The sequence below is a fragment of the Myotis daubentonii genome, chromosome 17, assembly GCF_963259705.1.
Source record: "Myotis daubentonii chromosome 17, mMyoDau2.1, whole genome shotgun sequence".
NCBI lineage: Eukaryota > Metazoa > Chordata > Mammalia > Chiroptera > Vespertilionidae > Myotis > Myotis daubentonii.
This window is the reverse complement of record NC_081856.1, coordinates 34,495,007-34,510,319: the sequence shown is the minus strand read 5'-3', so window position 1 is coordinate 34,510,319 and position 15,313 is coordinate 34,495,007. Positions and strand designations below refer to the sequence as shown.

Genomic DNA, 15,313 nt, shown 5'->3' with positions numbered 1-15,313 from the left:
GGATCATAGAGAAAGTTGGGGACTCAAGCCAGAACCATGGCAATAACTGCAGTCACTACTTGCTAAAGGTTTTTAATCAGTATCCTAGAAGGGAGCGTGAATACTGAAGTGTTCTGTGATTATACCTGCACATATTACAGATATACTCATGGTGAAGTCAAGCTTACAACCAGCTCTTCTGGGCCTCATTCCTTTCCAATCTATGATTTGGGTCTCTATTTTGGTTTGGATAATTTTTACATTAAAAAAAAATCAGACTGAGAGCTATGATTTCTGACCCTTCACTTATCAAAGACATGGCACTTTATTTTATCTCCCTGTGCCTCAGCTTCTGAATCTATAAAGTGGAGACTATAATACTCATGCCCACACAGGATTGCTCTGAGGATGACATATATGTAAAATCTGAGATCAGTGCTTGGTGTGTTGTTAAGTGCTCAGCACGGATAGTGTTCATTTCATCACTTTTTCTGCATTCTTCTCTGGCAGTGGTTCTTTTCCCTCCCACGCTCCACTTCCTACTCAGCCTGGAGATGGAGTAGGACTGCTTATTATCCATTGTTGCTTATTCCTTCCCTCATTCTAGACTTCAAACACGTTATCAGACTGTACTTCTCTTGTTGCTGCCATTACCACCCTCCATTCCCGAGCCCATATTTCTTGGCTAAATGTACACTCCAGGTTCGTTGTTACTCTCAAACATAACTACTGTCCTATTTCTTGTTGCTTTCAAAATCCACTCACTCCCCTACTCTTTTATGCCTATGCACCTCTTCCTTTCTCTTCTCAAAAATGCAGTGTGTCCTCCTCAGTCCTCTTAGATAGTGATCTTGCCTCCTACTTCACAGAGAAAGAGAACATCTTACAAGTTTCTACTAGGATAGCAGGGCGTTCTCCCACCTACTGTGTCTGTGCCCACGTTCTCTGCTTTTCTCCTGGGAGCCACCGCTTTTGGTGATCATGTGTGTATGTAAGGAATGTACAATGTATGGCCCTTCCACTTGCACATTAGTCTGGCTTATGCAATGACATCACTCTATTAATTTGTCATCAATTTTCCTCATCATCAATTTCTCCTCTTCATTGGATCATTTTCATTAGCATACAAACATGTATTTTTCTGCTATCTTATTTTTTTTAAATACCTTCAATCATGTGATCAAACAGCATCCATAATAGTGAGACATCTAGATGTTTATATAACACAATGATGTATAAGCATCAACTACGAAGGACTATGGTTAAAAAAAAAAAAAGTTTAATCAAGAACTAATCAAGGCTTTAGACCTAACTTGCTGTTTATATGACAAACAGCCAGAGGGTTATGAGTGGGGGAGTGATGTAACTGAATAAGTTAAATGACCCATCAAAGAAACAATTGGAAAAATCCAGAATATATAATATTTTACATGAAAACTGTCCTAGTCTCTTCAAAGTAATGTTATGAGGGTAAAAAAAAACTAAAAAGTCAAAATCAAATATCAGCCTAAAACTTGATTGGGATCCTAAATTGCCGAAAACAACTATAAAAGACTTTTGGGGGTTAGGGAAATTTTAATATGGACTGGATGTTAAATTTTTCCAGGTGTAGTAATAGTATTACAATTATGCATTGTGTTTAGCAACAAATATTACAATATTCTGGGGTGAAACATATGATGTATGAAATGTATTTTCAAATGTTACAGAAAAAATAATATAAAAACAAAAAAACTTCAACAATTGTTAAACTACAATGGTACCTTTATCAACATCCTATTCTTTTGTGCTGGAAGCATATTTTTAAAAATTTATCATAACAAGTTGGGGGGAAAACTCTTTTGATCCAACATTTTCCTACACAGATATTTTCAGCAAAACTCCTCAAAAGAGCCGTCTGAATTCACTCTGTAATTCTCCTCCCTTTTCCTCAAACCTTCACCCTATCATTCACTGAAACTGCATTTGCCGACTTCACCAATGACTTCCACATTCCTATGTGCATCCACACTCTTCATTTTATTCAACCTTTCAGCAGCCTTTTGGGCAGGGATCACTTATTTCTCCTCCAAACTCTTTCTTCACTTCGCCTCTTAGAATCAGTCTGTTTTTCTCCTACATTCCAGGCTCTTTCTCCCCAGTCTCCTCTTCTGGCTCTCTTTTATCTCCCAGATTTCTAAACACTGGCGAGGCCCAGGGCTTGGCTTCTTCTCAGTATATGCTTACTTCTATGCTTATCTCATCCAAATTCATGGTTCTCAGCAGCATCAATATGTTGAAAATCTATAAATTTTTCTCAGCCTAGACCTCTCCCATGATTTGCAGACTGTGCATTTAGTTGGAATCTCCTCATCACCATCCCCCCGCCCCCCACCCCCCTCCCATGTCCGCAGCCTGGAGACCATAACACAGGAGCAGTGAGGATTTCTACTTTTGTTCTCTATGTGGTATATTCAAGAGGAGGCTGGTTCTTGGAATGGTCTGAGGTCTGGCTCTGATATAAAAGCAATAGAAGAGCATAAATAAGAGGAGTTCTGTGAATTCTGATTGGGAAGTCAAGAATATGCTTCTGAATTGGAAATGTTTCACTAAATTGATTCCAGGAATTGGGACCTTACTAGGCTGTTGCATGTAACTCGAACAAATTAAGGAGTTTATAATCAAACATTCTGAAGATCTCCAGCAGAAATATTCTTCAACTGCCTCCTCCTCTCCAATTTTAGTGCTCTGTTGCATGAGCTTATATGCAGGATACTAGAGCTCCTTTCCAATAATTTCCCTAGCTTCAGTAAAGCAAACTAAAGTTAGAGAAACCGAACCATTATCCATATGCAACTTTGTCCGTATTACTCCTTTGCTTAAACATCTTAATGGGTATTGGTTACTCCTTAACATAGCATAAAAGGGTCTCCAGCATTCAAACTCCATCGGCCTCTTCTTTCGTTCCCCTCTTGTCCCACTGCACCAAGCCATGATGAAGGTGGTGTTTGCAGCTTCAGGTTTCTCAAAGGCAGATGAAGACCTCTAATTTGGTTTTCATATAGAAGAATGAATTTAAGCTCATTCATGCTAAGTTAGTTAGGACTCTGCATTGCTGAGAAGATTGAAATGGTTAATACATGTAGATAACTCAGCACATTGCCTCACCATAGTAGGAACTCAATAATAAACTTAAATATTTTTAAAATTGTATCTCCATTTTACAGATGGGAGTTGGAAGGGTTAAATATCTTGTCTAACTTGCCACAGAACTAGGTTGTAAAGCCATTATTTGAACCTAGGGTGTCTTTTTCCCAAGCCCAGAAATATGAAATATTGCAGGGTTGTTACATATTAATATATCAATTCTAATAAACCACATACAAAGCCTTCTGAAAAACACAGAAAAAGGTGTGAAGTAAGAACTATTTATCATTTTAGGAAATGTAGCCTTCATGAATTGATTAAAAAGCAGAAGGAAGAAAGTGTTAGCTACACATTGACTACACCTATAATTGAACTGGGATTCAAAAAGGCGCAGACCCAACACAGATTTGTAAACACATTAGTTTTACCTACTTGACTGATGTTACATCCTTTGCCTAAGATGCCTTCCCCCTTTTCTATTTGCACATGCAGCTCATTTTTACAAGTATGTCATTTTTGAGAAGATGCTCCCCACTCTTTCAGAAAACAATTGTTACCCCTCTTTGCTGCATTATGGGTTTGATTTATCATTTCCATCTCATGATGTCATAATTAGTCTTAGGTATTTACCCTTATAGCAGAGTGGGAGATCCTTGATGAGAGAGTATGTTTACATATTTACTAGAGGCCCAGTACACGGATTCATGCACGGGGGGGTTCCTCAGCCTGGCCTGTGCCCTCTCACAATCCGGGACCCCTCGGGTGGATGTCGGACTGCCAGCTTCGGCCCAGGCCTGTGGAAATCAGGACTTAGTAGTGCGCAAAGCGGCAGGCAGCCAGGGAGGAGCCTGAGCCTGGGTGGGCACCATGCCGCTCCCGCTCATCCCGGCCCATGGAGCCTGCTGCTCCTTGGTAGCACTGCTGCCGAGGCGGGAGAGGCTCACACTGGCACAGCTGTGCTTGCCAGGGTGAGCCCAGCACCTGGTGACCCAGTCGCTTATGGTTTTATATATATAGATCATTGCCATCCAACTTGGCACTTATAATTAAATGAGGATGTTTCAGGGGAGGGTATTAGGAAATCCTATCTAATAAAAGAGAAAAATGGTAATTGGCGTACGACGATACCCTTTTCATTGGCTAATCAGGGCTATATGCAAATTAACTGCCAACTATGATTGACAGTTAACTGCCAACAGGATGGCGGCTAATTTGCATATGTAGGCACAATGCAGGGAGGCGAAAGGGAAAGCAGGAAGAAGCCCCCTGCCACTGACAGTGATCGGAAACCCAGGGGGGAGCTAAGAGCTGGGGGGCAGGGCAAAGGCGGCCCTGGGGCCGCCTTTGCCCTGCCCCCCAGCCATGATCAGAGAATCAGGCGCCTTTTCCGCCCTGGCCAGTGATAGCAGGAAGTAGGGGTGGAGCCGGCGATGGGAGCTGGGCACCGTCGAAGCTGGCAGTCCCAGGAGCTAGGGGTCCCTTGCCTGGGCCTAAAGCGGAGCCCACGATCGCGGGGCCGCTGCAGCTGCGGGTCCCCGCTGCCCGGGTCGGACGCCTCAGCCAGAGGCCTCAGGCCTGGTCAAGGGGCCGATCCGGTGATTGGTGATCGGAGGGTGATGAGGGTCAACTCCTCCGGCCGAGGCATCAGGCCTGGGTGGGGGGCGGAGCTGGGGATTGGGGGGATATGATGGTCCCCTTGCCCAGGCCTGAAGCCTGGGTCAGAGGCGTCAGGCTTGGGCGGGGGGTGGAGCAAGCGATCAGAGGGAGATGGGGGTCCCCTGCCCAGGCATGATTCCTGGGCCAGAGGCCTCAGGCCTGGGTGGGGGCCAGAGCCAGTGATCAGGGGGAGATGGGGGTCCCCTGTCCAAGCCTGACACCTCTGTCAGAGGCGTCAGGCCTGGGCAAGGGGCCGATCAGGCGATCGGAGGGTGATGGGGGGCAACGCCTGAGGGCTCCCAGTATGTGAGAGGGGGCAGGCTGGGCTGAGGGACACTCCCCCCCACACACACCCAGTGCACGAATTTCGTGCACCGGGCCCCTAGTGTGTATATATATATATATATATATATATATATATATATATATATATATATATATGAGAGAAAACAAGACATGATAGAGTCAATGGTAATATCCGTGAAATTGCACCTGAGACAAAACCTAGAATGGTATGCTAATGTTTTCCAAGGTCACGAGAAAATGTGGCCTGCAAGGAACCTCACTGTCACCTTACTCTCTTCACCAGTGGATCTCAACGTTCTGTCTTAACCCCCACACCTGAGGGTATTTGTCACGAGCAATCATAGCTGACTGCTGCAGTGGTCTTGTTTCCTGGGGAAGAGTGCTTGAGGTTGGGAGTGGGTAGAAGAGAAGACCATCTTAGCAGAAAAGTGGAGGGTTTGCAGTTTTAAAAAATTCACTAGTTTTTATTTGTCCTCTTTTAAAAGGAAGAAGGCAGGATGACTTTTCCACAAACTACCACAGAATAAATATTGCATGAACACGTGTATATTAGAGAAATAAAGGAATCTGGCACAAGGTGGCATATGAAGCCTAGACCATACATAATCAGAGGAGTTTTTTTCTACAAATTTTCCAAGCAGAAAAGATATAAACCGGTTGTCCTTTTTCAGATATGAGACAATGATAAGGTAGTGAAGTGCTCATACATTGTTTTACAGGTAAAAGACACCAAATGGTTTCAAACACCATGAGTGAATGAGTGGGATATTATCTTACATTATCAGAAGAACAGAACTACCTCTGGTGGGGTGGAGCGGGGAGAATACAAAGTTTTCCAGAACAAAAGCCAGGGTTGCTTTTAGAAAACAGCGATCAGATTCAGTTGATGTTCCAATTTACATGATAGAAAAAGGTTAATATTTTATGTCTGCAGAATTCTGTAGCCAAGCATAAGAAAATATCAACTGCACCCTCGCTGGTTTTGCTCAGTGAATAGAGCGTCAGTCTGCAGACTGAAGGGTCCCGGGTTCGATTCCAGTAAAGAGCACATGCCCAGGGTTGTGGGCTCAATCCCTGGTAAGGGGAGTGCAGGAGGCAGTCAATCAATGATTCTCTCTCATCAATGATGTTCCTATCTCTCTTTCCCTCTCGCCTCCTCTCTGAAATCAATAATATAGATTAAATAAAATAAAATAAATATAAAAATACCAACTGGTATGAATTCAAAAGATATAGTAAAATGCATGAAATAAAACTACCATCACCATTTGAAGCACAGTCTTTGTAGACTGATTAAAACACTTGAAGAGAAAAATGGGACCTTCACATTGAGCCTACCAATAATTCAACTGGGATTCAAAGAGAGCTACAAAGAGAATGCTTGCGTGCAATGCAGAGATTTTGAAAACTGACTTATAGCCAGAAATTCAGTTTGTGAGAGGGTTGATAATCTCTAGCTCTTTACACACACACACACACACACACACACACACACACACACACACACACACGGCAATATTTGAATTTTGCAAATATCTTCCTGCCCTAACCAGTTTGGCTCAGTGGATAGAGCGTCGGCCTGCAGACTCAAGGGTCCCAGGTTCGATTCCAGTCAAGGGCATGTACCTTGGCTGTGGGCACATCCCCAATAGGGGGCATGCAGTAGGCAGCTGATCGATGTTTCTAACTCTCTATCCCTCTCCCTTCCTCTCTGTAAAAAATCAATAAAAATATATTTTTAAAAAATATATCTTCCTAAAGCTCTTTGTTCATTTTTCTCTGCACCTTCTCAGTAATTTACCTTGACATTTTTTATGATTACCAAGGCCATTGTTTATTTAAATAAACACACTCTTTCATACCTGACCCATATGTCCCTCCTTGATTCTGGATTTTATTTTATGGTACTTATTTTATGACATTATATAATTCCCATGGTAACTGTCTTGGTATAATAAACAAAGGAGGATGACTTCAGCTGCTTTGTCCTGCAGTGAAGGAGCTGGCTTTCAAATTGGTAAGCTTGAACTGAGGAGAAAACAGCTAAAACAGAAATAACGATGAAAAAATGAAATTCATTTATGACATGCCCCTGATTAGACGCTGAATGCACTTACCAGGCAGAATAATCACAGTCCTTCTACTCTGCTGGACACACCATAAACCCACGCCCATTAGTGCCGCTGAGCTTAAGGCTGATTGGTTCCTTAGTACAATGCACTGTTACTAATTGATACTTCTAGTCTATTCCAATGTTCTTTCATCTGTTTTCAAAGCCCTCGGTACATTTAAATATATCTAAGCTAAGTGCATTACCAGATGACAAACAACAAAACCATTTATTAGAAATCAGCTTCTGTACTAATGACATGCACAATTTTTGCTATTATTTTCAATATTATGAGACTGAAGTGGAAAAATATATATATATACTTTATACAAAAACAAATAGACACATGAACTGTATTAAAAACATGGAATTAGAAGCAATAATTTTAAGACCTTTTTTGCCTAATGTGACAATGACCTTTCTTCCCAGTTTCAAAAGGCTTTTAGGTGCTGTGGGTCTATTGCAACTTCAATTAAATCTTACCCTCTCCTGAGACTAATGCGGTTACAAGTAGTAATAACATTTAATTATCTCCTCCAGTTAACTACACTGCCAAATGATAGTATTTCCTGAGAGCCACAGATGTCACTGTTGTAAACAAGAACCCATTCAGGATCAGACGAGATCGTGCGCATTCAGGTGGAAGATGGCATGGAGGGGTTAAATGGTGTTGGAAAAAATAAAGTTAAAAAAAAAAAGCCATAACCGGTTTGGCTCAGCGGATAGAGCATAGGACTGTGGAGTCAAGGGTCCCAGGTTCAATTCCGGTCAAGGGCATGTACCTTGGTTGCGGGCACATCCCCAGTAGGGGGTGTGCAGGAGGCAGCTGATCCATGTTTCTCTCTCATTGATGTTTCTAACACTCTATCCCTCTTCCTTCCTCTTTGTAAAAAATCAATAAAATATATATATATTTTTTTTAAAAAAAGAACCAGTTTGGAAATATGTACAGAATATCAGAACCACCCTGGCATATTTAATGCTTTTTTCCTTTATGGCTCATATTTGTATACAGCAAACATTTGCTTCACACCTAACCTACTTAATTACAAATGTCTTTAATAGATTCTCCTAGGGAAAATTACTTAACCTTCCTGTGCCTTGGTGCCCTTAGTCCAACCTCATAAGAGCACGCTAGGTAAATAGTAAACACAGAGCAACTATTAGCTTTTATTATTACCTCGAGTAAAATATTCTGCTTCTGGCACTAATATGTACTAGGGACCAGGCACCTTCAAATTAAGTAAGGATATATTAGGCTAAAAACCAAAATTAGTTTTTCTAATGACAAAGTTGATGAATTGCATGTTTTATAGGTTATTACATTTAGTTTTCTTCAAAGCCCTACTTATAGGTCTAATCATTTCCCTTTCTTTCCAGCAGCTTTTCCAATGTGCTTAGGTTAAGTTTATTAGACGCAGAGGAAAGAATAGCATGCTGTAGGTATTTCTGACCTTAGGCATATTCTCCACAAGATAAGAAAGGGTTCATCTAGATTGTAGAGAAAGTAAGTTTCTTTGGTTCTTTTGTGATTCTTTCTGGTGTGAGATCTTCACTGTTGCAATTGTTTCAAGGACATGATCCGGAAGCATAGATTCAATAAATGTTCCACTTTTTGCCCCTGTTCTGCAACTCAACTCTCTAAGGCAGTTAATGCCCCTTTTGTAATCCCAAAACGAACTCTGTTCCAATTATCTAGCAAATTTTGGCTTGCAACAAGATTTATAGTCAGAGGACATATATGGGGCATAAAGTGTTTTTAGGAGTCCACTATTTTGTCATGATAAAATTTAAAGAAATGTTCAAAGAAATTTGAGATTCTAGTAAACACAGAGAATCATCTCCATGAAAGAATCCTTGTGAGTGAATCATTCTGGATAGCTCTACTCTGATTAACTTGGTTCACAATGACCACATTGACTTCATTTCCTACTGTCTTATGCTCAGAATGAGCACCTATGATATGCCAATGTTCATGGAAGACACACAGGAGGTGCAAAGATAACTAAGATACAGCTTCCGCCTCCAAAACAGCATGTATTCATTTGTCGGCTACAATATAACAAAGCTTAGTAGCTCATCTACTAATGGACCACCTATACATATATAAGCCTAAGTGACTGAACAACCGAACAACCGGTGAACCGGTTGCTATGACATGCACTGACCACCAGGGGGAAGACGCTCAATGCAGGAGCTGCTCCCTGGTGGTCAGTGCACTCCCACAGTGGGAGTGCTGCTCAGCTGACCGATGGACACCAGACACAGGGCTCATGGCTGGGAGCCGCAGCCCAGACCCCAGCAGGGCTGCAGCAAGCCTACTGAGTGGCAGCAGCGGCAGGTGCAGTGGGGCTGGGATGAGTAGGAGAGGCAGGTAACACTGGACTGCCATTTTCGGCCTGATCCCCACAGGTTATGCCGAGGGACCCCACCGGCGCATGAATCTATGCACCGGGCCTCTAGTTTAGACGATAAAAGCCTCTCCATAAATCCATTTGTTTATAACTCCCAAATTAATGAAAAGAGTCATAGTCTTTGCTGCAGTTCCATTAACTAGGAAATGTACATTGGTTCTTTACATTCTAAATACTCAGTTTCTACCAGGCACATTTTTTCTTTCTTCATTTTTAAAATTTTTAATAAAACTTTTCATTTTAGGTTAGTTTTAGATTTACAGAGAAGTGTCAATGATAGTACAGAGAGTTCCTATATGTGTTGTATCTTGTTTCCCCTATTAACATTCATTTTCAAACCTAATAATAAATAATGATCAGCATATATCATCTAAAAAGTCACAAAAGTGAGAATCATATGTAGATGTGCACTGTAGAGTTATAATTTTTTCATTTTATTTATGATTACAGTAAGATGTTGTTACTTGCCCAAGGTCAGATAAAAAAAAATTAATGACACATAAAATTAGATACAGAAGAAGATGTGTTAAGTGGAGAATCTAAGAATGAATGAATGTCTTTAAAATGACTTCAAAATGTATGGACTCCTGCCTAAAAAAAAAAAAATCAGTACTAATATTAACTTACTAATTTACTTTCCAAAATTGTTCTTTCGTAGGATCCTTGCTTACATGCAACATGACCTGGCTTAGTTCCTGGTGTATTTGGACGCTGAGTGAAGACATGCAAGTTGAAAATGCCAGGTTTTTTTTGTAATGTGAACTTCACAGAAGGAAATCAGGGACTTATTTTTAACCCAAAATAGGACAGTATTTCTTATTTTCAAAGTAATCAGCTTTCATAAACTTTTGTTTTGTTTTGTGACATTTGGTTGCTACTTAAAAAGGTGAAAGGATATCCATTTCCTTAGAAACACGGCTCTCCAGGACAATCACATATAAAATATCTTTACTAAAATATGATTTTACCTGTTATTTTTATCTTTTCTAAAATGTAAAACATAAGAATATTTTTAATGTGAAACTTTTATCTTGATCACTAAGTAGTACATGAGATTGTATGTGTACTTACAGTACTTACTAGTAGCTGCTGATAGCACACTAAAACTTTCATCTCCTCCTCTCTTTCCTCTCCTGCTGGTTTGTAAAAATCACTTCTCACAGCTAATCAGTCATTATGGCTCTTAGGAGAATTGACAGTATGGTGGTGGAGAGAGTTACAGGTACAAGGAAAAGGGACAAAGGTTCGCTGAGCAAATGTCATGGGTCAATGAGTGCACTGGGTTGTTTACATGTCTTTCACTGCTTAGAGCTATAGATATCTTGCATCATGGATGTGAATATTCACTTTTTACATTTGAGAATCCTTGACAGGAAAGAGATCTGAACAACTTCCAAAAGGCCACACAGCTTAGGAAAGCCTGGGGAGGGAAAATATGAACTACATACCTGCCTGCAATGGAGGCCACTGTTTAGAGGGTAGAACCCCTGCTTCTGAGTGGATGGTATGCTCTCAATTTCCATCTTGATGTCTCTCGAGATACTTCTTCTGCCTTTACAAATTTCCCTGTACTTAAGTAACCCCAGATAAATGGGTCAAGGTTGAAGAAGTTTCCTCCAATTAAAATAGAGGACAGTATAAGTTCACTGAAGCCATGTGTCAAGTATAATTAAGGCCAGATTTCCCTCTAACTTCCTGAAGCCTCCAGTCAGGGACAAAGGTGTGTTGCTGTGAACCAAGCATAGACCTGGGAGAAGGACAGTGTGATAGTCATGGCTCTTCCCCTAAGTTTGAGTTTGTTACAGGCGTTGTATTTTCAATGATAGTTATGCTAAACCTACATTCACAGCATCAGTGGATTTTGGGGATGAGATACTACATGATATAATTCTTTATAAATTGTAAATATCATAATATGGTATTATTATATTTTAATATTTGTTAAAATATCGCCTTAAAACAAATGCAAAGGTTATTCAGGAAATTGCTTACATAAAAATGTGACTTATTACTAATCTAACATTCAGAATTAAGATAATTTTCACTTAATTCCATCAACAGAAACTGCAAGTTACCCACTAATTTATAAACTAAATGTAGAATCAAAATTAAACATTCACAACCAAAAAAAATGACCAAAAAGTAAGTTTCCAAGTTAGCTTTATCAGTTGCCTGCCTTACTTTCAGTCATCTTCTTATATAACAATATAAAAATAAGTCATTTTAGTGTATTAGTTGTACACTTGACATAAAATTTTAAAACCTCATCTATTAGTTTTGGGAATGTATCAATTATTTTCAAATTTATGCCAGGAAAAGACCATCTAGATTCCAAAAAAAACTAAAACAGAAGTAAACTTTTGGAATACAACTTACGTATAATATGGCCACTCTAACAAGCTTTCTAAGAGGTTGGCAATGCTGAGAACTAAACAATGGCTTTTAAGCAAGTATGGAATACAGAATTGGTATTATAGGTATATGAAATGAAACAAAGAATATAAAAAGAAATAAAACTGTTCAAATAAACTAGCCTTGCTAAAATTGGGTCTGTTCATATGAGTAGTTAGAAATCACTTATAACTTAAATGTATACCTACAGTGGAATTTATTAAGGTCCACAGACTTCATTGTAAATTTCATAAACTTCAAAGCAAACATAGCTCATTTGAAATGGGGGAAATTTCCATAGAAATAATTTTGCTTTCTAGATTTTCCCTTAGGGTGGTTTTATTTCCTCTTTCTCATTAAAAATTTAGGAACTAAAAACCTTTCTCTCAAAAAAAAAATTATTTAATGAAATAAAACACACTTAAAGTTACTTTTTTTGCAAACACCGATTTTCATAAATTCACTTGTTAAAATTTATTGTAAACATGGACAAAGCCTTAAAAAATATACATGCAACGATTTCTTTTCAGCCTGCATAAGCAACCCGGGACTTGGAGGGGAAAAAATTAACTTTTTATAATTCTGCATGACTGAGAGCCCTTCGACATTCACCTTTCCCTAGACCTGTTGAGATAAAACCCTCCGGTGGGGAAAAAGTTGGGTTTTGAAATGAGAAACATTATATACAAATCATATTTCTGCCATGTACAACCTTGATGCTCTTGGTTGGACAAGTTATTTAATTCTAAGGCTCAGGTTCTTCTGATGAAAAATGAGGGGAATAACAATAACGGGATTGAAGGATTCAATGAGATGACTATAAATAAAAGAGCCTAGTAGAACCTCATAAATGTTAGTGTTTTATGAAATGCAACTCTATCCCTACTACATACAGTTGCTTTTATAAACTAAATTTATGGGTTGGCTAGATAGCCTATTATACTGAAAATACTGAGTCATAATAACATCCAAGTTCTGAACCCTTCCTCTGTTCCAAGGACTGTGCTGGGTGTCTGACTGGCATAGCTCACCTCTTTCAATCCTCAGAACTAACTCATGACAATGCACTAAGTGCTACTGTTGGAACCATTTTGCAGACGAGAAAAATAAAGTTTAGGAAAGTGAAATAACTCAATATTAAATGACCAGGATATACACTCAGACACTCTGCAGCCCTCACTTGGTCTATTCCCAAGGTTCTCATTAACTGGCCTTTGAAAATATTCACACCAAACAAAAATGGAAATGGGGGCAATACAGGTAAAGAAAGGAATTCCAAATCTGGCAACAGCAGGGGAACACACACAAAAACACACACAAAAAAACCAACAAAACAACAACAACAAACTCAGAAGAACTGCACCCTACATAGCTTCTTGGAAAAATGTTTTGAGAGCGTGGCTGGCCATCACCTCTCAGCTTTAAGCCTCTGAGGTCGCATATGCCATTTCTATAGAATCCTGTTATTTTAAAAAGAAATGTTATATGTTGTATGTCAACTTCTCTTTTACATAACTCAGAGGGGTTGTAAAAACAATACCATCACTATAAAAGCTTTCAGGACCACATTAACCTGAATATCATTCTCATTTTTCATGAGACATGCATAGAAAAGGACAAGGTCCTGAACCGTAGATCAATTTGCTTGATCTTGTATCATATTATAACTTAAACAGACCCATAACCCACAATTAAGTTTACTAATTGTAAATTATATGCTTTTGAAAGGTTTAATAGTTTCACGAAATAATTGTAAAATGACCATTTGTACTTGTTCTATCATAAAATAAGTACTGATAATGGCTGAACAGCTAATGAACTGAAGAAATTGCAGCCTCCTTATTTCATAATTTAAGTAGAAAATGAATTAAATCTTAATAAAAAATGTCCTTCATTTTCTTTATAGAATTTATTATTCTTTTATCAATCAAAACATTCATTTCCAAAGGTTAAGGTGGTAGCTCCCAACTTTCAATACTTTAATTATTGCTATTCTTTATCTTACATCATGAAATGAGTTGCCATATTAACTAATCTAAATAATAGATTAATTTTATAGATGTTTAAATTGAGTCAATACACACCCATACATTATCTGTTATTTATTTGATGTTATTTTCCATGTAATCTTGTTTCATGGATGTTAATTCTATTTTCAAAACTTCACTTAGAAGTCATAGAAAATCACCTATCAATAGAATACAAGAATGCAATTTTCTGTAAGGTTTCTAAATACGATTCTATCTATCTATTTATCTATCTATCTATCTATCTATCTATCTTATAGCTATCAATCTACCTTCTATCTATCTATTCATTCCTTACACCCACCATTTAAAAACTAATTTAAAAGCATGGTTGCTTGTATGGAGCAGTTGAGAAGTTAATCGAGGTACACCAGATTGCCAAGTGGGAAAAAAAATTGAAATAACTTATATGAAATAAATGAAGAAATTCAACATATTATTAAAAAAATGAAGGGTGTATAACCATGCAACTCCATGAACAGTGACTACACATACAAGCAAATGAAAGCAGCTGACCACGTACCCACACACCTTGGCAGAGGTGCACTCCACACTCGGCGGCCGCCACCAAGACAGATGATCTCCGATGTCCCTTCCAGTCGATAACCTGATGAGCAGGTGAAGGTCAGAGTGTCACCAACCCCGAAGTTGAACCCAATTCGGTTACCATATTGAGGAATTCCAGGATCTTCACAAGGTTCAAGGTTATATTCTGTAAATTAGGTGGAGAGGAGGACAAAGAAAATGATAGTCACTTTTTAGGAATAGTCTGATACTTTACAATCTGGATGCTTTTAGGGCTTAGCAATACATTTAAAAAGTTAACTATTGTCTAATTAAGGGAACATGAAAATGGCCCACATAATTTTCTTCTTTTGTAAAAGATCTAATAACTTAATGAATATTTTTATTTGGGAAATTCAATATAGATGATAAAATGTCACCTTCTGAGTGCTAATTTGAAAATGTAGTTATTTATCTTTTCTTTCTTCTGCATTAGAAACATATCCATTTTGTAGTTTTTTGTGTGTTTTTTTTTTTTTTACTTATAATACTAAGATAATTGATGCATATTTTCAAACACACACACACACACACACACAAAGTCTGCAATTAAATAATTTGCACTTTTGGAATGCATTTTACCTAATGGCTTTACTCTTATGTCTCCAGTATACAACAAATCCAATTAATTCATCATTTGGAAAACACCTGACTTCAGATACAAGCATTTATGCAAGACTGAAGTGTCCTCACACTGAGAAGTTTTATATTACAGAAGCAATGAATAAACATGAAAATGA

The 15,313-nt window shown here is 38.7% G+C and overlaps 1 protein-coding gene across 2 annotated transcripts in view; it reads right to left on the bottom strand.

Moving 5' to 3' along the window:
- Nucleotides 1–15,313, bottom strand: part of CSMD3 (CUB and Sushi multiple domains 3) — an 886,927-nt gene that overhangs the window by 314,169 nt on the left and 557,445 nt on the right. For both annotated transcript variants that reach the window (XM_059671887.1, XM_059671888.1), the window contains one exon: nt 14,533–14,721. In XM_059671887.1, the coding sequence (XP_059527870.1) occupies nt 14,533–14,721 (189 nt within the window). The remainder of the gene's footprint in view (nt 1–14,532; nt 14,722–15,313) is intronic.